The sequence below is a fragment of the Choloepus didactylus genome, chromosome 17 (genome assembly GCF_015220235.1).
Source record: "Choloepus didactylus isolate mChoDid1 chromosome 17, mChoDid1.pri, whole genome shotgun sequence".
NCBI classification, from domain to species: Eukaryota; Metazoa; Chordata; class Mammalia; order Pilosa; family Megalonychidae; genus Choloepus; species Choloepus didactylus.
This window is the reverse complement of record NC_051323.1, coordinates 61,135,623-61,160,962: the sequence shown is the minus strand read 5'-3', so window position 1 is coordinate 61,160,962 and position 25,340 is coordinate 61,135,623. Positions and strand designations below refer to the sequence as shown.

The window sequence follows — 25,340 nt, the reverse complement described above, 5'->3', positions numbered from 1 at the left end:
AAAATCAAGAAAGAGTCCTGTACTGCCACAGTATTTCAACATTGTTTTGAATGTTCACAGGAATGCAGCAAAACTAGATAAAGAAATAAGGTAAATACTCAAAAAGGAGAGATAAATTAACTTGGTTTGCTAATGATATGATTTTAAGCCTGGAAATACCGTAAGACTAGTTCAGAAGAAGAAACCACTGGATTTAACCAGCAAATTTTGGTAACAAGTATAAGACTATCATAGCAGGAGCCAAATGGGTCAGTAGAAAAGAATGGAATTCCCAAAAATAGAAAAGAATGTTTGTGGGATTATAACATATGACAAAGGTGGTATTTTCAGTTAGCAGGGGAAATGATAGTTTATTTAATTAATGATGTTGACACAAATGACTATCCATCAGAAAGAAAATAGAGTTGAAGCAATACATCAAATTAGACATTAAAATAAATTCCAGATAGACTTAAGATTTAATTTTTTTTAATCACATAGAAGAAGAAATTAGGATGTCCTATGTACAACCTGGAGTTAAGATATTGTTAATCGAAACAGAACACTAACTAGCTATTTTTTAAAAAGACATATTTGACTATATATAAAAATAAGTAAAAATTGTATGGCAATAGATACCAGAAATAAATTCAACAGAGTCACAACTGATTAGAAAAAATATCTGCAACATACATGATTAATAAAGAGCTATCTATAACATATGAAGAATCTCATAATTGACAATCAAAAGATAAACAGTCCAGTGGAAAAATGGGCAAAGGCTATGAATAAACACTTCATAAAAGAGCAAATACCTAAGGGCAATAAATACATGAGAACATACTCAATTTACCTGAAAGACAATATAAAGTTACAGTAAGATTCCACTGTACATCTTTTAGATTGGCAGAAATGAAAATGACAATACTTATGCTAAAGGAGATGCTGGGGAAAGAGTGTCCTCATAATTTGCTAGAAGAAATATGAATTATTACATTATTTTTAAAAGCAATCTCAAAAATTCCCACTCCTCAAAATTTATCCCATAGAAGTAAAAGCACTGGTGTGTAAGAATACATGTACAGAGATATTACAGCAGCACTGTATATTTGAAAGAGATGAGAGACGAAATGGGTGGACACCCATCAAATGGAAATGATTAATAAAATAAGTCATATCCAATGATGGACTAGTATGTGTCATTAAAAAGAATGAGCTAGTTGATCTGGAGGATTTTTAGGATGTATGGATAAGTAAAGAACAAAGTGCAAAGAAGTATATATAATATGATTTCTCTCTTTTTGTTTAAAACAATGACCAAAACAGATCTGTAAATATTCATATATGTTTGCATATTGATTATACGGTGCACAGAGAAAGATAGGGTCATTTACATACTTGGGTTGTTATGTTGCTTATCTAACGGTGGGGGAGTTTAAGCCGAAGGATTTGGGGAAAGGATTAGCAAACCACCCTCCCCAAAAGTAGCAATGAGAAAAACAACATGGAAAATATCCCACTTATGTAAATCACCCATTTTTATGTTCCCTCTCAGATTTTTTTTCTTAATATATATCTTGTTTTAAACAAAACAGGACTCTGCTATGGACACACTTTTGTACCCGACTTTTCTTGCTGTTAGCTTGGCACATTGTGCGTCTCAGCTCCGGGCCCAGCACGCCCCTCCGACGACATGGCCTTGCTGGGCCTGGGTCACAGCCTGGCCAAGGCCTCTTCTGTAGGGAGCCTAGACAGATGAGGTGACTTCCCTAAGAGCAGCTACACGAATGAAAGATGAAAACAGGTGGGTAAGAAAAGCCAGAATCAAGCTCACTGAGAAACAGAGAACGTAAACCGCACCTCTCATTTCGTCCAGAGTACGGAAAAGGGAATGCCAGGTTAAAACCCCACGACATTGCCCATTTAATGCAATCTGCATTCTCTGAGCAGTTAGAAGCTTAAACCCAAAACATTTACTAAACAAAGTCCCCAGTAAGCAGAGTGATATTCCCAACTGGTGAGATTGTTTACTTCCAGACACCCTCTCATCTCAGAACAAAAAATAAGCAAACAGCTCTATTTCCTGATCATTCCATAATCCGGCCAGTTCTCATCTCCAGTTGGACCACCCTGCTGAGCCCACCCCGCAGGCAGCCGCCCTCCCCTCTGCGGCCCTCACCTCTCCCTTTCTCTAAACTCCCACAGACCCGACCTCCAGTGCTCCATCCAGCAAGACATCCCAGATGTGGCAGGGACTCGCTGGCTGTCCCCGGATCAGGGGTGTCGCCGCCCTCCCCCGCCTGGCGCTGGGGTGATTCGCTGGAATGGTCATCTGTACTTGCTCTCACTGCACTCCACCCACCCGCCCCAAACCCAACCCCGCAGCAGATAACCAGGACTCCAGAGACATGGTATTGTGAGGACTTAAACAGAAACGCCAGGTGATAACCAATCTGTCCGCTGGAAAAGCCTGTGCTCAGTGAAAGAATTGTGCAAAGTAGCCCATAGGGCAACAACAACAACAAAAAGCAGTGCCTTGAGGACTTCTCAGCCAGGAAGGGAAGGGGAACGAGCCAGTCCCGCGTGTGGCGGAGCCCCGGGAGCAGTAGGGCCCAGGGGGATGGCCGCAGGCACCCAGCATCACAAGGAAGCCTGGGGCCCCAGCTGAGCAGCAGCAAATGACAAGGTCCCTAAGGTTACGGCTGTGCGCACCGCACCGCAGGATCGGAGGCTCCTCCAGCTCCCCGATCTCCGAGGAGGCCGCCAGGACCCTGGTGAAACCGTGGGTGGGAGAGGAACCCCACACCCACCCAGGGGAATGGGAACTTGGGACTGCACTGAATTCAAAGGAAATAAGGAAGTGTGGCGGTAGACCTCGCGTCTCAAACTTTAACTGCACACAAACCACCTGAGGGTTTGCTGAGATGCAGATTTTTCATCAGGATGTCTTGAGTGGCCTGAGATTCTGCATTTCTAACAAATTTCCAGGTGATGCCAACACGCTGGTCCATGGACCAGACCGCACTTCGAGAAGGAAAGGTCAAGGGCAGGGGTCAGCAAACCTTTTCCATAAAGGGCTTTGTGGGTGTGCAGCCTCAGCTGCAGGATGAAGGCAGCTGTGAGAAGACGAAAAGGAACGAGTGTGATGTGTCCCAGTAAAACTATTTATGCATGCTGAAATTTGAACTTCTATAATTTTCATGTGTCACGAAATATTCTTTTTTTTTTTCCTCCATCTTTTAAAAATGTAAAAACCATTCCTTGCTCATAGGCTGTAAAAAGCGACGGGGAGAGAGATTCCGGCTTTGGCCTGTGGGAGCTTCAAGGGCACAGACCCCACCACAGGCACCCTGAACTGGTTAAGTGAAAGTACGTTGCTAAGTTGGCCGATATTTTCTACCCTGAAGCTGGCTTTCCTCTCTTCTGCTATGGTTCTGAAAGAGCAGACACTTTGGGGACAAGTGGATCCTGGCAAACGTGCTCCTCCAACAATCACTAAGATGACTTTAAAAGACCGCCCTAAATCCTTCTTCTTCTAACAGGAGACCCTGTGGAATAACAGGTTTCTATTTTAGTGAAACAGCTTCAAGGATGAGATTAAACTTCACCACAGTTTTCTGAGCTAACAGAAGAATGACATGATCGGGGGAAGAAATGGAACCTCAGAACAACTCCTAGTAAATTCAGAAGCAGTGGTCTCAGGCTTTTATCCCTGGACCCCTAAACGATTTACACCATCCCTGCAGCCTCAAGTTCATCTTTGACTCAAGTGAGAGAAAAGACATCTCACCATCTTTCAGTCCCTTCATTAAACAGCCATCCCCAGTGACACATTCTTATGAAGTCCAAGCAAGAGATGGAATTCTGGAAACAGAATTCTGGAAACAGGCATCTTCAGGCCCCACTACTCCCTCAGATCTTGCTCCTGGCTCTGGTCTCCATGTCCCCCCACTCCCCTCACCCACACACAATCCGCCCCCCCACCCACACACACCTTGCACAGGGTTTCACCTGCAGCAGGGCACCAGGTGGGCTTGCCGGATGAATGGACGGACTTGGCCCAATGGTCGGTGCAGGTGGATTTGCCCACTCTGGTTAGAGGCCACATAAACCTGTCTCCCCACGTTTGACAGGCACTCGGAGCTCTTTAAAGGAACTCATCCATCTTTCTATCTCCTTTGCCAAAAATCCCAGTGGCACCCCAGCAAGGGGTCTGGCTCCACCACTTATTAGCTCTGTTCATTTAGACCTTTATGAGCCTCAGGTTCCTCTCTGGTAAAATAGGGCCTTGTCCAGAATTAATATTTTGTCATCCAGAATTAATATTCAAAAAAGAAAGTTTTACTATCAGTATGGCCCAGGCATTGTTTCATGGAAAAGGTCCCACCCTTAAATAAACCAGTGTGACTGTGCTGACAGGCACCAGCTAAATCACAGCCTGCCTACCCCGTGGGTGGTGGTGAAGAAACAATGACTTAGCGTGATCAATCACCCAGCATCTCCCCCAAATGGCACGCAGTCCTCCCCTCCCCCACTCACCCCACCACATCTCCCACCCAAAGCTCTCCTTTCTACATCGATCCCTGCCATCAAATGGTGGCCACAAGTGAGCTCGGTATTGAGCACGTGGTGCAGGACACCTGGTGTCAGCTGTTGCACTTCCCAAAGGCAAGGCCAGAGCTGCCCCTGGCCCCTGCGGAGCCAGCTTCTCTCCAGACAACCCGGGGAGCTCCCGGGACCTCAAAGCCACCCTGTGCAGGAAAACAGCTGGAATCTCACACTTCTGGGGACACAGAACCAACCTAGTTGTAGCAAGGTAGCCTTTGCATGGGGGGTCACATTCAGGCACCCAAAGTACACAAATGTCCATCCCATCCTCCTTGAATGCAGGATAGGAAAGACCAAACACCAGAGTGCCACCAAAAAAAAAAAGCAAAACAAACAAACAAACAGGTCATGTCTTTTGGCAATTACCCTCAGCCCTGACTTCCCAAAATTCTCCCAGGAATGCCCACGACCCCTTCCCCTGACAAAGCCTCTGAGCCTGTGGGAAAGTGGGAACACACTCCGCCTGGAGCCTGACACTGACACTCAGTACCGTCAGCTCCCTCAAGCCCCTTCTGAAAATGGAAGGAAACAAAACAACGATTTAATTGCAGCTCAATAAACAAATACGCTTAGTATGACTGGGGAAAACGGGGAGTCTCGGCACAGAAAGAGAAGAAAGGAAATTGCGCATTATAAAAAGGAATAAACTTAAAAAATAGAAAATATCCCAAACGCAGCTTATTCACAGTTAATGGGTATTTGTTTTTGATACTACTCCAATTAATAATCTAATTAGCAGTCAATCCGATGCAGCCTTTATTATCAGCCAAGCCATAATTACTGCTCCATGCTGAGTATTTTCCCGGCACACGATAGCTTTCAACTCCTCAGCACAAACAACCAAATAATTGGCGTTATTATGCTGGATTCAGGACTATTCCTCTCCAAGGGGTGATGTCAGGGAGTTTTTAGCCACCCACTGCAGCCTTTGCATCCCCAGCATCTCTCGATTAATTCCTCACTGTCCCCTCTTTCATGAGTCTGAGGGCATTCCTAAGGCATCTTAACCCTCTCAAGACATGTGATCACTCGGAGACTTCCTTTTTTAAAGTTTAACCCTCAGACCAGGCACATTCTCAGCCTCTGCAGGAGGGCAGTGTTCAAAAGGGGATGTCAGACGGAGGTGAAAGCACAACGTATTTCTCTCTGAAAAACATTGTCAGGTTTTCTCTCTGAATGTTGTTTTGAAATGAGTGGCCCTGGCAGAGACAGCTTCTGATAGAAAACTATTTCATTGAACAGCTTCTGGTCTAAGCAAGATGTGTGTAATTCTGGGAAGCAGAACAGAGGCAGGCTATAAACGCTGGTTGCTAAGGGGAAAATATATTCAAGCCATCCTTTCAAGAGACCAGACTCTTGGTGACTGCAAAGGAAAAGAAGCTTGGGGTGAGCCTGGAAGTCAGAGGGATGGGGTGTGGACTCAGGCAGATCTCGTTTGGAATCCAGTTCCTCGGCTGAGCAGGGAGACCTCGGGCAAGTCACTTAACATCTCTGATCCCGGTTGTTCCTCATCTGAAAACCCAATAACACCTCCTGCACAGGGTCATCATGGAGATCAGATGGCAGACGCGAGAAGCACGTGGCACTTACTAGATGCTCCAACTGATTTCTGCTTTTTCCCCAGATGCAAAAAAAAAAAATACAGAAGCTGGTTCTCTCCACGCCAGTAACTCCACCTCTTACCTACAGGATGCCCTGGGGGCAGCTCTACCTGCTGGTCATCAGCCATAGCCCCCTTGCCTTGAAGGTCTCCTACTGCCCCCACACTCCCCTGGGACCCCTCAGCTCCCTACGACTTGGCAACGAACTGCCAGCACACCCTTTGCTGATGCCTGTGCCACACCTGTTGTCACCTGTCTCACTGTCTACACAAGGGAGTAAGATCTGGGGAGAGAGAAAGACCAACCAAGAACTTTCTCCAAAGACTCTTATCCAGGGAATAGAAACCAGCGGCTGTAAGAAAGAATGACATCTGCTGGGCCCTGATCCTAAATGAAGTGATAAAACCGGAGTCAGAAGCCACACAGTTTAGTTTTGCTCTTTTTTTAAGTTTTTATTGAGGTGGAATATATTCAAAGAACTTTCACAAAGTAAACACACCTGTGTAACCAGCACCTAGCTCAAGAAACCAAAGAAGATCTGTTCTCCAGAAACACCCCCCTGTCCTGTTCTAGGCACTAGCACCAACCAAGGATAATGGAGAAATGGGTTTCTAGCACCATACCTGAGTTTTGCCTGTTTTGTACTTTATATAAATGGAATACAACAGCCCACAGGTCAAATCTGGCCTGCAACCTGCTTTTGTACACCTTGCAAACTAAGAATGGATTTTACATTTTTAAATGTTCAAAAGAAATTAAAGGAATAATATTCCATGACTCATGAAAATAGTGTCATTCAAATTTCAACATCCACAAATAAAGTTTTATTGGCCCACAGCCCTGCTTGCTCTTTTATGTATTGTCTTCCATGCTACAAGGGTAAATTTGCATAATTACAACAGAGATCATGTGGCCCACAAAACTGAAAATATGTAGTATCAGGCCCTTTACAGAAAACGTGTGCCAATCTCAATTCTAGTACACGGCATTCATTGAAAACATGTATGCACTGCTATCGAATATATACTCAGGTGAAATTGCAGTGGCGTAGGGTACATACACGTGTTCAGCTTTAGTAGATACTGCCAACAAGTTTTCTAAAGCATAGGCTCAGTTTAAGAGAAAAGCTAAAACTTGGAGCCAGAAACTATACCCTCAGTTTTAAGAGACACTGGGACAATTACAGGAAGGTAATCTGATCAAGAATTGAGCAAATGATTACAAAGCCATCAGGGCCTCCGAGTGGGTAGGGAAAACATCAGAGCTGTCTAGACTTCCATTTCTTTTCATCCTTATTAGATGCACAATCTTTGAAAACAATACCCTTTAAAGAACGTTGCCATGCTCTGTAGAAATGGACCCGAGTGAGAAGTCATGGTTTTCTTTGGGATTTCGGAGTAATGTGCTGACTTTGTCATTCAGGCCATGAAATAAAAGCAGCCCCAGGAGACTTCCGGCAGCTTACCTGAACTGCAGACAAAATCCAGGAAGATGTCATCAGCCTCCTGATTTTATACTTTCATAAGTTTACACATATACATCAGTATTGCTCACCAACCTCCAAACCAGTCCAAGGAAGCAGATCCCTGTAACTGGGTAGACCCAGCAGCTCAGCTACCTGCAGGATCAAGCAGTCAGCAGTTGGCCTTCAAGGCTAAACTGCAAGCAGCAGGCGGGGTGCCCTGTCTTAGAAAGGGGGGATCTAAGACAGATGGGGGAATCTAAACTCACCTCACTGAGTCACTGAGTTGTTCCTCCACCTACCAGCCTTGCATTTCAAACAGTGATAGCTTCTTTCAAAGGACATTTCCTCTTGGAAGGGAATTGCTTGATTGTTTAAAGACCACATGCATCACGAAAGGGATTCAAATCAAAGGTTTCAGTCTCAATTCCACAATCCTGTTGACTTCTGAGCTGGAGTGGCCTCCAGACAACAGGAGAGCATAACTTCCTGCTGTCAAGCCCTGCCAGCCTGTGATCCCCAAGTTCTCAACTTCAGCCCCAGCATCTTCCCACAGCAGAAGGCAGTGGACACAGGGAATGTTAAGTGTGGCCTAACCTGGAAGCAAACCCCAAGTCCTCCCAGCCCTTGAGTGGCTGCAGAGACTGGCTTTTGCCTGCCCTTAATCCACACCTCAGCTCCCTTCTGCACCAATGTGGCACTTTCTCAGAAGTAGGGGGTCATTTTCCAGAAAGAGCACCAACTTTGTGTCCACATGAAAATGCACATATAATATACCTGTATTAAAAAATATATATATATGTTTCATTGTCCCCTGGAGAAGGAATCTAGCTCAATGGTGAGCATGGCCATAATGAAAGAGCATATGCTTTGGAGTCAAAAGACTGGGTTCAAGGCCCCTTGCCAAAGTCTCCTCCCCTGAGGAAAGAAATTTTACTGGTCCACAGAGAGAGAAGAATTTTTCCCCAGGTGGGCCATACCCAGAATCTCACCCGGACCTGATTTAGATGATTTAGAAGATGGGCTTTGTGACTTTGAAATGATTATACTTGTTAGGATTGGAATGGGTTCAGACTTCGGGGGATGTTGGGATGGAGTGAATGTATTTTGCATGTGGGAGGCAACTGAATTTTGGGGGGGACCACAGGGTAGACTGCTTTGGCTTTTGCCTGCCCTTTGAACTTTGTCCAAAAATGGTAAGTTGAAGTTCTAACCCCAGTACCTCTGCACGTGACCCTGTTTGGGAAGAGGGTGGTTTGCAGGTATAGTCAAGCTAGGATGAGGCCACACTTGCCTGGGGTGGCCCTAATCCAGTATTGCTGTGTCCTTAGAAGAGGACAGACACAGGGGACAGCCACGAGAAGATGGAGGTGGAGACAGTGGAGTGATGGAGCAACCAGCCACGAATGCCCAGGACTGCCGGACACCACCAGAAGAGGCAAGAAAGGGTTCTGCCCTATGATTTCAGGCTTCTAACCTCCAGAACTGTGAGAGCATAAATTTTTTGTTATTTTAAGCCACCTGATCTGTGGTACTTCATTAGAGCATCTCCAGGAAATGAAGACACATCAGATTCATCATGCTTCATAAAAACAAGAATGAATAATAAGAATATCTACCTCATAAGATTGCAGTAAGGATCAAATGAGGCATTTGTGATTATGAACACTTTGTAAACTATAAAACATCACACAAATAATGGGGGGGTGGGTGGGTTCTTATCTTCCCTTTCCTGATTCACCCTTTAATTAGTCAAGTCTTTCTGCAAGTTCCTCTTTTGATAAGACCACCTGCCCACCATCAGGACATTAGTCAATTCAGCACCCAGCTGGCAGCCATCAATTCGTCATCTATTAATAGGCAATTATCTAGGTGGCTTAATTAATCAGTGGACCACACAGTCTGATCTCCCCGAGATCCTAGAAAACAATGAACCTGAAATACAAGCACCAGCTAATTTGTCAATGGCCATCAAGGAGTTTGACATCCATTATGCCTGCATGTTGCAGCTGTGAGTGATGGGGGCATAAATATTGATTGGCCCAGTCTCTCTATGGCTGGGGGGAAAAAATGAATGATTAGAGTGTTCTCAGAGGAATGAGAGAAGCTACATAAATCTTCAGCCCGGGCCACTAGGGAAGAAAATCCTAATTTTCTAAACCTTGGTGAGGCCAGAGGAAAGAGAGAGCCAACCTCTTTGGAGAGAGCCAGTGGATGGGGGTGGTCAGAAATGATTCCCACTTTCTCTCCAGGCCTGCAATGAGATGCAAATTGGGTTTTAAACAGTGGGATCATTAGAAAGAAGGCAGCTGGGTTGGCTGTTCTCTTCATCTCAGGATTCAAACCCAGTGGCAGGACCACTCGTGTGTGCCGCTGCTCTCCCGCGTTTCCGGGACACATCTCTTGAGTGCGTACAAGTGAAGAAGACAAGTGACAAGAGGGGAATTTAATTATTTTTTTTAAGAGCCTAATCTTATTCCCGGGAAATGGTATGCAGAAGAGGCATTGTGCTTGAAATCAGCACTGCCCAGGAGGAGGTAGATCAGATGTCTCCTTGTTCCCGCGATAAGGGCTCTGGTGGTATCTGGGGGTCAGAGCAGGGGAGGCTGGCCCGGAGCATCTGCCTCTCTCCTCCAGAAAGAACTGCCCTGTGTGCAGAGGGGCCCCTGCACCTTCCGAGAGCAGTCAGGTGGGCTGCTTCTGACCTTGGCACCTGCAGGGAAGCAACGGTTCCTGTGGAGCAGAGGGCAGGCCACGCGGCCCCTGCAGACCTCTCCAGCCAGGATGGCCGGGTGTCCTGGGCTCGCTGCTCTACAGCCCCGCTAGCTTCTCGAGAGACGGAGAGAGGGGAATAAGAGAAGGAGGGAGAATGAGAAGCAGAGGGGAGGGGTGGCAAGAGGATCCCCGGGGTGGTGCATACATTTCTCACGCCACAGACACCTCCCTCCCCCCACCCGCCCATTAGCTTCCTGGTACTCGTTAGCGCTTGTGACGGCAGCAGCCACTGCCAGATGCAAAGACTGCAGCCCCGGAAGGTCAGATCAGGCCATTTATTCTGAAATACCAAAATACCAGAGCCAGCAAAATTCAGGAGCTTGTGCAGAATTCCCCAGGGCACAAGTGAGAGAGTGAGAGAGAGAGAGAGAGAGAGAGAGACTTAGTTCTGTTTTCCAAAGGGCTTCTTCCTTAATCAGCTCCACATCTGAGGACTGGGAGACTGATTTATTTTTTTGGTTAATCTACCGTTTCTGGTAAAATAATTAAAAGATAAGCAATAGACATGGAGTATCTGTGGTATAATCACTTATTGCTCTGAGTCTCCCTTCCAAGCTCCTCACAGCTAGCCCCGAGTGGCCCAGCGGCTGGCGAGGCCCGTGGGGAGAGCAGTGTCCTCGCGGTCTGCTCCCCATTTCATGGTTAAGGAGACAGAGCCTCAAAAAGAGGAAGCCTGAGCCACCCCTGACACCAGCGACAGCAGAAAGAGAAGCCCAGGCTGCCACGTCCATAAGACAAATCAGAGGGTAAAACCACACCTGGATATGGCATGAAGGGGGCCAACAGGAGATGGATGGGCTCTGTTTCCTGACCCTGGGGGGAGTGTGAGCCTCTGAGTGTCCAAGTCAAGGAAGAAGGCTCGGCACACAGCTCGGGATGGCCACGGGCAAGTGGGAAGAGTCTGCAGCCAGCTGCAGAGGGCACAGGGCACAGCCAGTCCCGCTTCCCCAAACAGACGGCCACCTGCCATGCTCTGACTCGGGGCCGAATGTGCAAAAGCCAACCCAGGGTTCCCAGCCTCCCCCTAGGAGAGAAGCCACGGATCCATCCCTGCTTTCTAACTCGGATCATTTCCCAAAAAATGCACCAGGGATTTTGAAAGAGTCTGGAAGAAGGAGACAAAATTGTAAACATGAGAAATCAAACAAGAGCACAGACCACACATTTCTTCAAACTTGGTTCCTGGGTGCCTGTTTTAGGTTCCCGGTGACTCAAACAAATACCACACAATGGGTTGGCTTAAACAACAGGAATATATTGGCTCATGGGTTGGGGAATAGAAGTCCAAAATCAAAGTGGCGATGTTTTCTCCCTGAAGACTGTGGCGTTCTGGGACTGGCTGACGGTGCTCCTTGGTCCTTGGCTTTTCCATCACATGGTAATGCACATGGCTGTGACTTCTCCCTTCTGTTCTGGAGCTGGCTGCTCCCCATGGCTTTCCTACCCCCACCCTCTCTCCCTCTGACTTTTACTCTGCTCATAAAGGTTGCCAGTGAAAGGATTAAGACCCCTCCCGATTCACTGGGGCCACACTTTACCCAAAGCAGCCTCGTCAAAAGGTCCTATTTACAATGGGTTCACACCCCAGGAATGGATTAAGGTTAAGAACATGTTTTTCTGGGGAACATAACTCCAAACCACCACAGTGCCTGATGATGGAAAAAAAGTATTTTGAAACTTTGGGGTGGGAGAGGTGGGGAGAGAAGAGTTTCGGCAAAGGGGGAAAACCGGGTGCATGTAAAGCTGCTTGAAGATCCCAGGCGTTAGGCCTCAGCCAATGGCAGCCTTATTCTGCTCAGGTTCAGTTTATAAATGACCTCTGAAAGTAGAAATTAATACTTATGAGTAATATAAACAGACAGGCAACCTTGAAAAAGGGCAGTCTCTAGATGGAGCTGGGGAAGCTTCCTACAGGGACAGTAATGCAGATTTTTTTCCCGGTTTTGCCTCCTTGTCTTCCCTGATTTGAGCAGGTATCAGTTTGTGCCTCGGGGGAGGATTGAGGCACATCAGGAGGCCACTAACACGGGATAAGGGGAGAGGGCACAGCCCAGACCAAGAGACTCCCCAGGAACAGAGACGTGGGGGCCCCTGGAGCAGGTCATCCCACCCTGGGAGAGAATGCGGCCTGGGAGAGCAAGCGGGGGCAGCTGCACCGGGGCATGCGCGGACCAAAAACGACCAAGGGCAAACTTCCTGCTGGATGGGGAGCTCAGGGTTTGAAAGAGCTTGCTGATATCTACAAAGCAAAGACCTGCTCTTTCTTGAATACCTGTGTTTTAGCCTGAGATGCCAATCTGCCACGTGGGTACTTCCCAGCCCCTTACAGCAGCCACAGCCGCAGCAGGCAGTGTTTCAAGCCCTAGGTGACACCCCCAACACCTGTTTCCTGGAACTGCCTTAGAGGCAAAAATGGAGGCGAAAAGAGCCCACCGCCCACAGCACTGACACAGAGCAGAGCGAATGAAAGGACGCCGGAGCATGTGATAACAGGATCCCTCTGGCCATGCCACAAAGTTCCCTGATGGAGCTCAATGAACACGCCCTGAGCAATAGCAGATTAACAGGGTCCCTCTCTAAAATTCAGGACTTCCTTAAATGGGAGAAATTATCTACTAAATGGGGAGTAAAATAACAGTGTCACATTACTTAAGGAATTGATGGTATGCAAATGCCTACCAAAAGACAAGCTATCTTGTAATAGTGTTTGCTCTACTTCTAGTACAGCACAAATTCATTTACATGGGCCCCAGGCACTTTATTCTAAGCCTTTACATTTCCAATACCTTCCTCAAAAATTACCCTCAGGCCGAAAATTCTTTCGCTTTTACTAAGCCCTAAGCTCCTGGACTAAATTTAGTTTTATGGAAATAAAAGACAAATTTGCAGTGGTTGTTTTTTTTTTTTTTTTTTAATTCTGTCACTTCTTGTATAATTCTTCAAAGGGCAAACAAATGATAGGAGAGAGAAGAAATAAAAACATTTTTCAGGTGCTTTTCAGTGGTGTAGTACTTACTGCCAAAATACAGTTTGAATTAAAACATCAAAATTGTTGCATGATTTTCAATTAGGAATTAAAGCTTGGGCTGAATATGTGGGGGGAAAACTTAGTAAAAGAATTGAATCGGCATTAAAAACTCAAACGTCAAGAAATCTGTACTTGAGCTATTAATAGAACCAGCCCTTGAATCTAAGGGGGAGGGAAAAAAGCCAATTAATTTTCTTAAACCAGGAGCACAGCATGCCTTCTCCATATCTCTTGACTTGTGACTGGGCATAGAGTTTGTTTTATTGCCAGGCCCCTCTGGAGAGCCCTTAGCTAAGGAGAGGCAGCTTTCCCTAATTCGTCACTAGAACCTGTGGTAGACGGGAGAAGGCTGTGTGCCCCCTACAATCTTAAGAGCTGGAAGATTCCCTACCCAGGAGCCCTCTCCAATCCCTACACCACTCCCAATTTATCTGAGTATTTTTAGGGAAGGGGAGCCCTCTGCTCCTGCTGTGGGAAATACGCTGGCCCCGCCACCAAGCTGGGAAGGCAAAAATGGAGGCGAAAACCTCCCCAAGATTTTAATGTGTCCAAGGCAGCAGTTGTCCCCAAGATCAGGCAGGAACACTTCCCATGAAAGCCTAGTATGCTGAATTCATTCCAAACCCGACTTTTTCTCTTTTCCCCTGCCATAGACAAATATCTCACTCACCGTTGTGAGTAACTCACTAATAACTCACCATTGAGGGAGACAAACTCTGCCCTGGCAAATGATATCTAAACCACTGGTGCTGCAACCGTCCAGCCCCCATTAGATCCCCACGCCCAGGTGCACACCACCCAGCTCGAGAAGCCCCCTAGGCCCCCTGAGCAGAACAGGTTTTCCCTCTGACACGGCTCCTGCGTTAGCATCCCCACAAATGCTACCAAACTTTCCAGAGCTCTCTGAGGGCAAGGTGCTAGGGATGCACCACCAAAGCGCGGGAAAGCCAGTAGAAAGCACACGCTGTAGACATCTCCCGCAGGGAGAGATCCAGGCAGTCTGTGCAGCTCAGTGGCATGGAAAGGGTGCAAAGAGCCTGGGACCAGCAGTTGCCAGAAGGATCCTGCTCCAGCCTGCTCCTGATCCTGCCACTGATCAGCCTAATCCTCTCGTGCCAATTGTTTAATCTCTGTACTCAAGCTCATTGACACCGTGGTACTGTCCACCTTATGTGATTGCTGTGGAGGTTAAATGAGCTAATATTTGTGAAATGGAATTAGTGAATTTGTGAAGCACTTTGCAAATGCTTGCTATAGTTATTTGTACATGAGTACATTTGCCCACATAAGCTAGGTCCATGAGTGAACTCGAGAAGAATGAAGAAAAATGAAATAATGAGGTCATACCTACAAGAGGCCCACTGAACTGCAAAGAAATTAACAGACTTGCTGTTCTTCATTCTAGCTCCCAAATGTCACCTGTCAACAGGCATCATCAGAATCCCACGGAGCACTTGTAAAAATACTGATTCTAGGAGCCTCTCCCAAACCCATGGAATCAGAATCTCTACTACAAAGCCCAAGAATCCGTACTGTAAACAAGCTCTTCAGGTGATTCTGGTGTGCAACCAGGTTCGGGAACCACCCCACTGCTTTGGACAAGCCACGTACATTTTCTGTACAGATCAGCCATGGGGAATAAAACTGTTCTGGGGCTATTCCAGAGGGGATCTCTCAATCCCTCTCTCTTCACATACATATCACTAGGCTACGGAAGGATGCTTGATACATGCACAAGCACACACCACGCATATATGTAGACAAACAAAGTCACACCTAGAGATGAAAAAGAGGAAGGAGAAAAACTCAAACAAAAAAGTAGGGCAGCTGATAATAAGAGATGTTGAGATTTTTGAAGTCCATAGAATTCACGGGACAAAAAAGAATTCATGGTAATAGGAGAAAGATACAGAAAATGGGGAAAAGAAGGAATCAAATGTTAAGAGAAAAGAGCAAGTAGTCAAAACTAGAAAGCCCACTCTTCTGCGGCTCCGCAGCATTGTGCCAAATCTCAGCTGTGGAGCCACTGGCACCCACTGCATTGTCCTCACTTGTTTATAATTCTGCCTCGGCCAGGAACTTGTGAGAGCCGCTCCCCACAAAGTGCAGGGGCACAGTGTACTCTTCACAGTGGCCCCCAATCCTAGCACAGGGCCTGGCACACAGCACACCAGGATGAAAAGAGACAGGAAAGGAAGAGGGACCAGGAAGTTTAGTGCACAAAGGAGACATCTCTGGTCCCAGATCCCTTGTGTAAACCAAGAATAAGCAAGCTAAAGGTAATGAGGTTCAACACAAAACAGAGAAAGTTCATGTCCCTGCAGGCACCATTAACTGCACCACAAAGAGCAGAACACCCAGGGAAAAAGGAGAAAAACTCTGCAGATCTACGGGCAGGGCTTGAGATGAGTGAGAAAATTGTTCTGGTGTAATAAAGGCTACTGGAAGTCACCAAGTGTGACCACGCCACTCCCCTGCTTAGGCCCTACCAGCGAGGACCCCTACACACCTCCCCAGCCTCATTCCTGCATCCTCCACACTCTAAAAGCATGCCCAACTCGCACAGTGTGCTGCGTCATTCCTCTCGGCTGGTCTCCTGCAGTCAACCTGCACCTAGAACGCCCTCCCTCCCTCCTGGCAAGCCTGTTCACCCTTCTCAACTCAGTTGTTGCGTCCTCCTCCTCCAGGAAGTCCCCAGGCTCCCTCAGCACCCAACACATCACAGTATCTTGGCCCTCAGCACACTTGCGTGGTCCTGGTTCTTTTATGAGTGAATCTCCACACCTGCTAGCACGCTGCCTGCCACGTGGTAGGTGCTCAATAAATGTGGAAGGCATCTGAACACTGGCAAGATTCCAAAGTGTAAGTGCTGGAAGACTAAGTGAAATGGGGCCCTGAGAGGCCGCTGGAGAGAGAGGGAAGATCCTGAGTGGGGGAGGTCTGAGTCCAAACCAGTGCAGTGACCTTAAAGCAAGTCACTTAAAGCCTACGAAGCTGCTTCTCAGCCTATGCAGCAAGGGGACAACCACCCAACCCATCCGCCCCCTCGTGCGGAAGGCCCCACTACATCAGGGGCCTCTCTCCTGCACCCACCGCCTTGCCCCCTCCCCTCTCCTTGTTTTTGTTTGTTTGTTTTCCAGTCCCCGGCTTGGGACCATAAGTTCCTCGGGGGCTTTCTTCCCAGTCCCTGGAGGACTGCTCCGGACCCAGGTCACAAACTTTGCCTGGCTGGCCCAGAAATCCCCCAGCCAGGCCTCGGGGAGGGTAGGAGACTGAGGAACACGCGCGGGCTCTGAATCGAGAGGTAAGAATGAGCCTGACGAAGAACCTTCTGGCTCCGCTCACATGAACTGACTGGGCAGGACTTGGAAAAGCCACGAGGATTCCCATTTCCCCAACTCCCCACCAATACCAACGCCTCTGTTTTTACAAGCTGTGTAGCGGCGTTCCGGGCAAATTCAACTTCCCTTGCAGCTGCGAGGCTCGGGGGAACAGTTACAAAGCCGCGTGGCAACAGGCCGGGTGGGCCCGGGCAGCAGCCGCGCGGGAGACTGCAGAGCGCTCGCCCGCAACACACACGCGCGCGCGCGGCGAACCCGGGCCTCCGGGCTCCCCTAGTGGGGCCTGGCAGCTGCGGGAAGGAGGTCACCGCCGCCGCCAGACTTCTCACCGGCGCCTGCCCCGGCCCAGCCACGGGACCCAACCGCCGGCGACGGTCTCGCGGCGTCCAGGCGCCGCCACCTCCTCGGCCGCAGCGCCCCCTCCGCTCGGGAGCCCGGGCGCGCTGCTCAAGTTGGGAGCCACGCGCTACCCGCCAGCGCGCGCCCACCGCCCACACCCACTCACACTCGCACCACTGCGGGACCAGAGATGTCCCCGAGCTTTTTAAAATCTAGAAATGTCACACCGCAGCCGCATCTGGCACCCGGTTACCTGCTCGCAGCACCCACAATCTCCCACCCCTACCCCACGTCCCGGCTTCCCCGGAGCCCACAAACCCTGTACCTTGAAGCTCGGCACTTCGGGTTCCACCAGCACCTCCAACTTCCTCTTGGTTATCCAGAAGAACAGCAGCACGGCGATCCAGAGCACCCCGAAGATCGGCAGCGCCAGGCGACGAGTCAAGCGCCGCATGGTCCGCTTTGCCTTCCGCTCCCAGCGGCTCTGCGTCCCTGGGGCACCCCCCGGCGGTCAGGGTCGGCGGGGCAGGAGCCCGCGACAGCGCCTCTCTCTGGGAAGCGCTGGCTCCGAGATCAAGGTGCAGGGGCGGCGGGATGCTGCCGGGAGCCCCTCCCGTTCCGGAGAGAAGCGAGCCGGGGTGGCGGCCGCCGGGCGCCTGGAGGCGCGGCAGAGAAGGGCCGAGGGGCAGCCCAGCCGAACGCCCGCTCCAGCCGAGGAAGCGCGGCGGCAGCCGAGATGCTCCCCACGGCGCCGCCGCCGCCGCCTTGCCCGCAGCTGCCGAGAGGGAAACTGACTCGAGCTGCGGGGAGGGAGAATTCCGAGGCTGTGTGCGACACCCGGGATGAGCACGAGGGAGGAGGGAGGAAAGGGAGCGGAGAGGGAGGGGAGGGGGTACAGACGGGTAGGGTGGGCACGACCGACAGACCGACTCCGAGGGAGAGCGGGCTGGGGGGAGCGGGGCTCTGAGAGGGGGCGCTACCGCAGCCGGCCGATCGAGGCGCACCGTGCCGTTCAGTGGGCGCCAGCGCCGAGTTCTGCGCGCAGCTCCGGGCCATCCAGGGGCGAGGCGGGGCGAGGCGGGAACTGTGTACCCACGGATTCCGGTGCCCACCCCCAGCTGCAAGCTGGGACCAAAGGCCCCGCCTGCACCGGGAGGAGCGATGCCTGGGAGCACTTTCCCGCGCGCGCCGGGGGTGCACGTGGCGCTCACACCCGGGTCTAGCTGACGCCCGGTCCCGCCCTCACCGCACCCGCTTTCCAGGGACCGGCGCTGGGACGCTGAGCTGTTAGCAGGGCTGCTGCCCCAACCTGGGTTCATTCCCCACGCTGTTCAGGGCCAAGGCCGAGTTCAACCAACTCCCTAGGGCGGTTTTCTGCCTGCCTCCCTGCCTGCCTGCCTGCGAGTGCCGGGCCACCTTTTCTTATTGATGGAACCTGCGCTGGTCTAAATTTACCTTTAAAGAAACCTTTTTAAAAATTAAAGTGCAATAATCTCCCTTAAGGGTTTTCACTCTTGTAAGCATCAGGGTCCTGTGCTTGCAAGGAAGGGGGTCCAAAGTGGGACCAACCACAAGGGGTCTTGGAAAAGTGACCCTGGGCAGGGGGATACTGGGTACAGAAGGATATCTTTCAAAAGCCCCCTTTCCCAGCTTCTTTTGGGAAGAGCATCAGCCCCCCACTTCCAGATTAAAACCACTTGATTCTAGAGACAGCCAATTCTAAATCCAATTCCCTCTGCCTTAGCTAGTCTGCACTAATGGCCGTCATCAGGGTTATAGACCTTGCTTGGCCACAATGGCTGTGTGACTCCCAGGGGAGTCATTTCTCTTCTCTGCACCTTAGGTTCCCGTCTGACGAGCGAGTAGTTGTGAAGGCTGGATGCAAGGTGGTGGTGTTACCTGGGGGCTTAAAGAGGGTAAGAAAAAGCCTTGCTTCTGCCTCAGGTGCTGTGGCTACCGGAAGTGTGCCATTTTAACGTGTGCAGCCTTAACTGGAGGGCTGCTTGCCTTGTCAAGTTTTTGGGGGAGAAGATAACTACGTACCCACGGCTGCAGCTACCATCCCCCTACCTCCCTCTGCCCACAGGCTCAGTACAGAAACAGCTCCCATCCCTGCATGGAAGTGGGGAGAGTGTAAAGCAGGCCTCTGGATTTCATTCTCTGCTTAAAATGGAGACCCTGAGAAGTGAATCAGAAAGGGAGAAGGCTGTTCAAGACCTCCTGTGTTTGGTACCTGCTCTTTCAGCCAGAGGCCTGCTCTGCTGCACTACCCCAAAGAGTTCTTGGCCAGACGGTAGGTAAGTTTTTGGTCAAGAACAGCAGTAGAAATCAAATCAGCCCAGAAAAGCTGAGCATTCTTTTGGCAGCCCATCTCAAGGTTCAGCTGAGCTCTCAGATCATCATGCAGAACCCAAAGGGTCCTCCAGCACTTGCTTTTATTAGAATCCTATCTGCTGAAAGGTTGGGGTAGGCTCCCCAGCCACTGCTTTGGCCAGAAGGTGAGGCAGCTTGATGCCAGGCAAAGGTCCAGGTAGATCACGTCATGGTGGTGGGGAGGAGTACGGGGGTCAGGAGCAGACAGAAAGCCCATCTCTGCAGCATGTGCACTGCTCCTTGGCTCCAGCATTCCATTCTCTTCCAGATGCCTCACCCTGGACCTGCAGTCTCAGGCCTGCAAAGCGTTCTGCAGCCGGCTCTGCAGGAGACCCCCGGGCAAGTTGCTGAGACGTTGTCAGCTCCTGGCAGGAGCTGCAGCACCGTAGTCCATTGCTCAGCGCTTTGTGATGCTGCTTCTGAGTAACAGATGGCAGACAGTTACACAACACCACCGCCAAGCTTTCGGGATGGTGCAGCACTACGCTGGCTGCTGCTGAAATGCTGAGTGCTTCATTCTGACTGTTTGACATATGGGGAAACTGAGGCCCTGGAGTGAGAGCAGCTTCATACTGGGCCTGGGAAGAAGCAGGGATTTTGTTGCAAGGTGCTATTCCTCGAATCGTTATTTTGTACTCCAAGGGAAGATTCCCTGGACCTGGGGAAGCTGTCAAAGGAATCTAGTTTTGCTAAGTATCGTTACTTGATCCAGCCAAAGGGCTGTCCAATCAGTTAACTGTCCTTTGGATTGAAATAGATTTCAGGTAGAAGTCAGTTGAGCCTCCGTGCTGGGCCCAGCCCTGTAGATCTCCCCGGGATCCAGCCTATCAGGGACTCCCCATGCTCAGACAAGATATTTAAAACTTTAATATTCAGCTTCAGTAATGCAAAGCACAGTTGATCCCGGTGAGGGAATAGCTATCATTGGTGATTAATCCAAGTTACATTTTTCTCATCACAGCCCGTATGGGGAGGAAAAACTTCTGGCAAAAGATTTAACATGGCAGGAAAAGGGAAAAATAAATATACTCTGAATTAAGAAAATCTTGGGGCACTGAAGTGTACCACCTCCTTGGTCTTGATTTCCGTGAGCAAGTTCCTCATTTCTCTAGCCTCAGTTTCCCCATCTGTAATGCCCCACTCTCTCACAAACCTTTCCTTCGTACACAGTCAGGGTTCTAAGCTTCCTGGTTCCTGGATTAGAACTCTGCCACGGGTATCATTAGCAAGTTCTCTGTAAGCTGTTCTCTCTGGGCAACCAAAGACATTAGAGAGCAAATTGGGTATTGGAGCAGATGTGAGTCATTCATGTTAGTATAAAAACTATAAGAATAAAATCCATTACGGCCCCGGAAAGCTGTGTAAAGCAGCATATGGAGCAAATGTAAGCTGGAAACAGGAGGAAGCTGTGAAGTCCAATGCATATGCTCCCCGGTGGCTTTTGCTGTGGGTTTTTGCACTTCACTTTTCATTTCCTTTAGCTGTCCTTGTCACTCTCACTCAGCTCACTGCAGAGGCTGCAGCCTTTTGTTCCCTTCAGATCACATTCCCCACGTCCCACCTCCCTGCCCGCTGCATGACTTCAGTGAGAGTGTGTGCCTACGGGCGCGCGCGTGTGTGTGTCTTGCCATCTGCACACTTATTAGGACTGCCACAACCAGCGAGATGCCCTCGGTGCCAGCCTAATGAAATCTCATCCAGAGAGGCCCAAGGGGTTTTCAGATGAGATCTTTACTCCTTCTGGACCACAAGGAGAGGTACCCAGTAGCCAGGCAGATTTCAGCACAGTGAGGGGATGGGACACATGCGGGCCCAGCCTTGGCAGGGTTCCCTGGCAGCAAAAGGAGTGGCAGTGAGAATTCAGAGATTGCGGTCGGGGTTACTGCTTCTAGGGGGAGTGGCGGCCGGTAGCCGAGCCCTCAGCTCTCGGGGCTGCTTAAAGGGTACCGGCGGCGGGGGCTCTTTCCCGGAGGCGAGGGCGAGGCGGAGGACGTGGCCAAGGTCCTCGGCGAGAGGCGTGCAAGGTATGGAGGGCGGCGATAAGGACAAAAACACTCTTCATCCAGTAGGAGTATGCGCCAAAGAGATTTATTCAGGGGTGATTACAGGTTATATAGGCTGGTAAGAGGGGCAGGGCTGGAAAGGAGGTGAAGTAGCCTAAAATGGCAATACTGAAGGAAGAGGGGCTAGGATTGGTTCTGAGAGGACGCAGGAGCCGTTGCAGCGGGCGGGGGTTGTTTTGGCCACGGTGCATGCGCACTGGCGGTGGCAGGAGTGGCCTTGGCACAAGGGAGTATGTGGGTAAGATAAGGAAGTGGGGAAAGGGCAGTTGGGAGAAAGGCGGTTTCCTCCGGCAAGCCTCCCCTGCCCGTGGCATTTTGGGTGAGGAAAAGGGAGCTGCCTTGACCTCGCTCCCCAGGCTCGGGGGGGCTGCAGAGGGCACTCACGCCCGTACCTACTACCCTCCCCAGGGGGTGATATCAAGTCCCCTGGCCCAGGCCTGGTAAGTCGAGGCACAAGCTCAGCTACCCGCAATTCCCCTTTCTTTTCTAATTAGAGGAAGAGGCTTTACCGGAGAGGCCCGCTAAGGGTGAGGGAAGGGGGAGGTAAGGGAAGGGAAAAAGGGGTTGACGGTGGCTTAGCGAGGCTGGAGCTCAGTGTTGGTGTGGTGCCCGGGCGCTCGACAAGGGCTTCGCTGCAGCGGGCTGGGCGAAGGTGAGGGGTTTAAAGTTCAGGGGTTTAAAGTTCAGGGGTTCAGAGAAGCTGGAACTCGAGGCGAGAGCGATGTTCAGGTGATTGAGAAGGGCCTCGCGGTCGGCGGGTCGACCGGTGGCGTTGAGGTCGCGGAGGGTTGGCTGTCATCTTGGAGTGGGGGGCGTCAGAGGTGGCGAGTCGCTGATACTGGATTTGCACGAACGAGGAAAAAATGGCATCTGTTTGTTTTCTTACAAGCTGGACAATTTTGCGTATGATGCAGGGTCCTAAGATGAGAGCTAGAATAATTATTAATAGGGGGCCAAGAAAAGGAAGGATGTATGGGAGGATGGGAGTGAAAAAACTGGACCAATAACTGGTGGCTTCACGATCTCTTTTACGCTTTTCCAGTCCCTCTCGGACCCTTTTCAGGCTGTCCTCGACGAGACCTGTGGAATTGGCATAAACACAGCACTCTTCTCCTAGGGCGGCGCAGAGGCCTCCTTCTTTGAGGAGGAGAAGGTCAAGACCTCGGCGGTTTTGGAGCACTACCTCAGAGAGGGAATTGACAGAATTTTTTAGATGGTAAATAGCGTTTTGTAGGTGGCGAATGTCCTCGTCAACAGCCGCCCTGAGGTGAGTTAGGGCGGAGCCTTGACTGGCTAGTGCAGCGATTCCGGTGCCAGCGCCGGCAAGACCTAGGAGGGAGGCAATTGTAAGGACGGTGATGGGCTCTCGCTTTTGCAGAAGGGCAGGAGCTGCAGTTCTTTCCAGACGGAGGAAGAAGTCTTCTTCGCTATGATATAAGACCCTAGGGATAAGGACAATTAGGAGGCAAGTTTCTTTATATTCGCTGATGATATTCGTGCTGAGACAGGGGGTGAGTCCTGTAGAGGAGCAGAGCCATTGGGAGGAGTTATGAGGAATGAGAAATTTTGCCGAGCTGCTAGGAGATGAGTAGCTGGCACAGGCAGTGAGGTCGGGAGAGTTACTGGAGCGAGGGCGGACGCACTTTCCTGTATAGGAGACTGAATGAAAGGTTAGGGGGACGGCAGAGGTATTCCAATTGCATTCCGAGGGGCTGTCTTCTGTGCTTTCTGAAAAGGAGAGGTTGGAGGCAACGGGCTCGTACAGTGAGGAAGAGGTGGAGAGGCAGAGCCAGCAGGAGGAGGTAAAATTGGGGTTGGAGGAGTTCACTGAGGCAAAGGCGGCTTGGATGAGGCTGAGGAGGGGAGAGGAATAACGAGAAGGGGGCAGAGGAAGCTGGGGTGGTGGGGTTGGCGATGCGTTGTTTGTAGCTGAGGTGCGGTTTCCGGATGCGCTGCTTGTACTTGAGGTGCGGCTGGAAGGCTGTGGAAAAAGGGGGTTAATGACTTGGTTGGGACCTATGCCAGAGGGTGTTTTTAATGCAGTATTTTGGCCTGGTTGGTTTACAGCCTCCTTTTTTATTAGAATAAGTGATCCTCGGTCGGTTCCTTTTTCATAGATTCTGAAGCCTCAAGTTTGACCGAGTAACCAGGAGGGATCAGTGGGGAGCTGCACTGTAAGATTAAGATGTGTGCAGGATCCCTCACTTTCTTGGCCGAGCCAGTTAACTGTAGGGAGTTTGCACCCTGTAGGGGTTCACTTTAGGGTAAGGTAATGATCAGGAACAGGAGGCTTCCAATTATTGGCTAATGTTTTACACCCCCAGTATGCACAGTAGTACTTGTTGGGGGAATTACAGCACGATTTTCCAGGATTGGAGGATGGGCACATGTAATATTGGGTCTGGGGATTACTTACCTTTTGAGCGCAGGTTTCTTCGACTCTGGAGACAAAGGTGGCGAAAGGCTTACTCGGTTCCTGGAAGAGCTTGGTAAATTTGTTAGGCTGACGGGCAGAGCAGCCGGCAAACGCGCGCAAGGCGATGCCTCTGAGGACAGTCCAGAAGGCAGCAGGGGCATTAATATAAGCAGACGCATTTAGAAACGCTCCAGTGCCCATATAGGCTTCGGGGGGATGATAGACTCCAATGGCTGCATCTTGCTCACTTTGCTTAGCTGCTTCTGCCTGGAAGTGAGCACGCCAGTCAACAAACTGACCGGGGTTAAAAATTGAACGGGCAAGCGAGGCCCAGTCTTGGGGGATGCAATAGTTCATAGCGAGATCCTGTAGTATTTGGGAAGCATATGGGCTACCTAACCCGTCCTCCCTGACGGCCTTGCGAAGCTGCTTGATAGCATCTAAGTCAATGGGATACCAGTCATGCGGCCTCTGTGGGGTGGGGGCAAGGTTAAGAGGAAAGCAGCGAAAAGCACGAGAGAAAGGAGGACGCGCTTGAAGAGGGCTTGGCGCGGGAGTGGGGGTAGGGGGAGCGTTGCCCCAAGGGTTGCCTTGAGGTGCAGAAGGCAGCCAGGGGTTGTCAGTCGGCAGGGTGGAAGGAGCGGCGGCAGCTGCCGGTAGCGGCTCCGAAGGGGAGCTCGCCGGAGGGAGAGGTGGGAGTGGGAGGCCCCAAGCGTCGCAAGATGGCGGCGCGGTAGGCGTGGCTAAGACACAAGAAGGTGGATCAGCTCCGCCCTGTGAAAGGGTGGGGCCCAAGGCATAAGATGGTGGACTAGCTCCGCCCTGTGGAAGGGCGGGGTAAAGCGTATGCGGTTTCTGGCCCAGCTTAGGGCTGATGTCATCGCCAGAGCATTTCCTCCCCTCGATGGAAGAAGAAGGAGGAAGTTCGCCATCTTGGCGTGGCGCAGTGTTATTTTGCTTTTTGGGAGTCACCTCGAGCGCGTTGTTAATCTGCTCGACTAAGGACTCCGTGTCTGAGTCATGATTTGAATTAGTATCGCTATCTGAATCTGTTGGCTGGGATGATAGGGCCTCTTTGGATTTAACGGGGCCTCTATCAGGGGGGAGGGAGCCTTGAAGGCAGGAGCGGATGGTTATCAAGGTGGGGAGCAAGCCGGGAGGGAAGCGCTTGCTCTCATGTTCCATGGCATTAGTGACTCGATCAATAAGGCGATCATAAGTAACAGGGTCCCAAAGATGGCAAGTGGTGAGCCATGGGTTAAAGGGCAGCAGGAGATCCCAGTATATCTGCAGCTGCCGGACAGACACTTTACAGCTATGCGTGTCTAGGAGACCCGCTAGAGCACGAACTTGAG

The 25,340-nt window shown here is 50.2% G+C and overlaps 1 protein-coding gene across 4 annotated transcripts in view; it reads right to left on the bottom strand.

Moving 5' to 3' along the window:
* Window positions 1-17,592, bottom strand: part of GALNT14 (polypeptide N-acetylgalactosaminyltransferase 14) — a 216,221-nt gene extending 198,629 nt beyond the window's left edge. For all 4 annotated transcript variants that reach the window (XM_037806884.1, XM_037806885.1, XM_037806882.1 and 1 more), the window contains exon 1: window positions 17,459-17,592. In XM_037806884.1, coding sequence (XP_037662812.1) covers window positions 17,459-17,587 — 129 coding nt within the window. In that variant the 5' untranslated portion in view covers window positions 17,588-17,592. The remainder of the gene's footprint in view (window positions 1-17,458) is intronic.
* Between the last annotated feature and the right edge of the window lie 7,748 nt (window positions 17,593-25,340).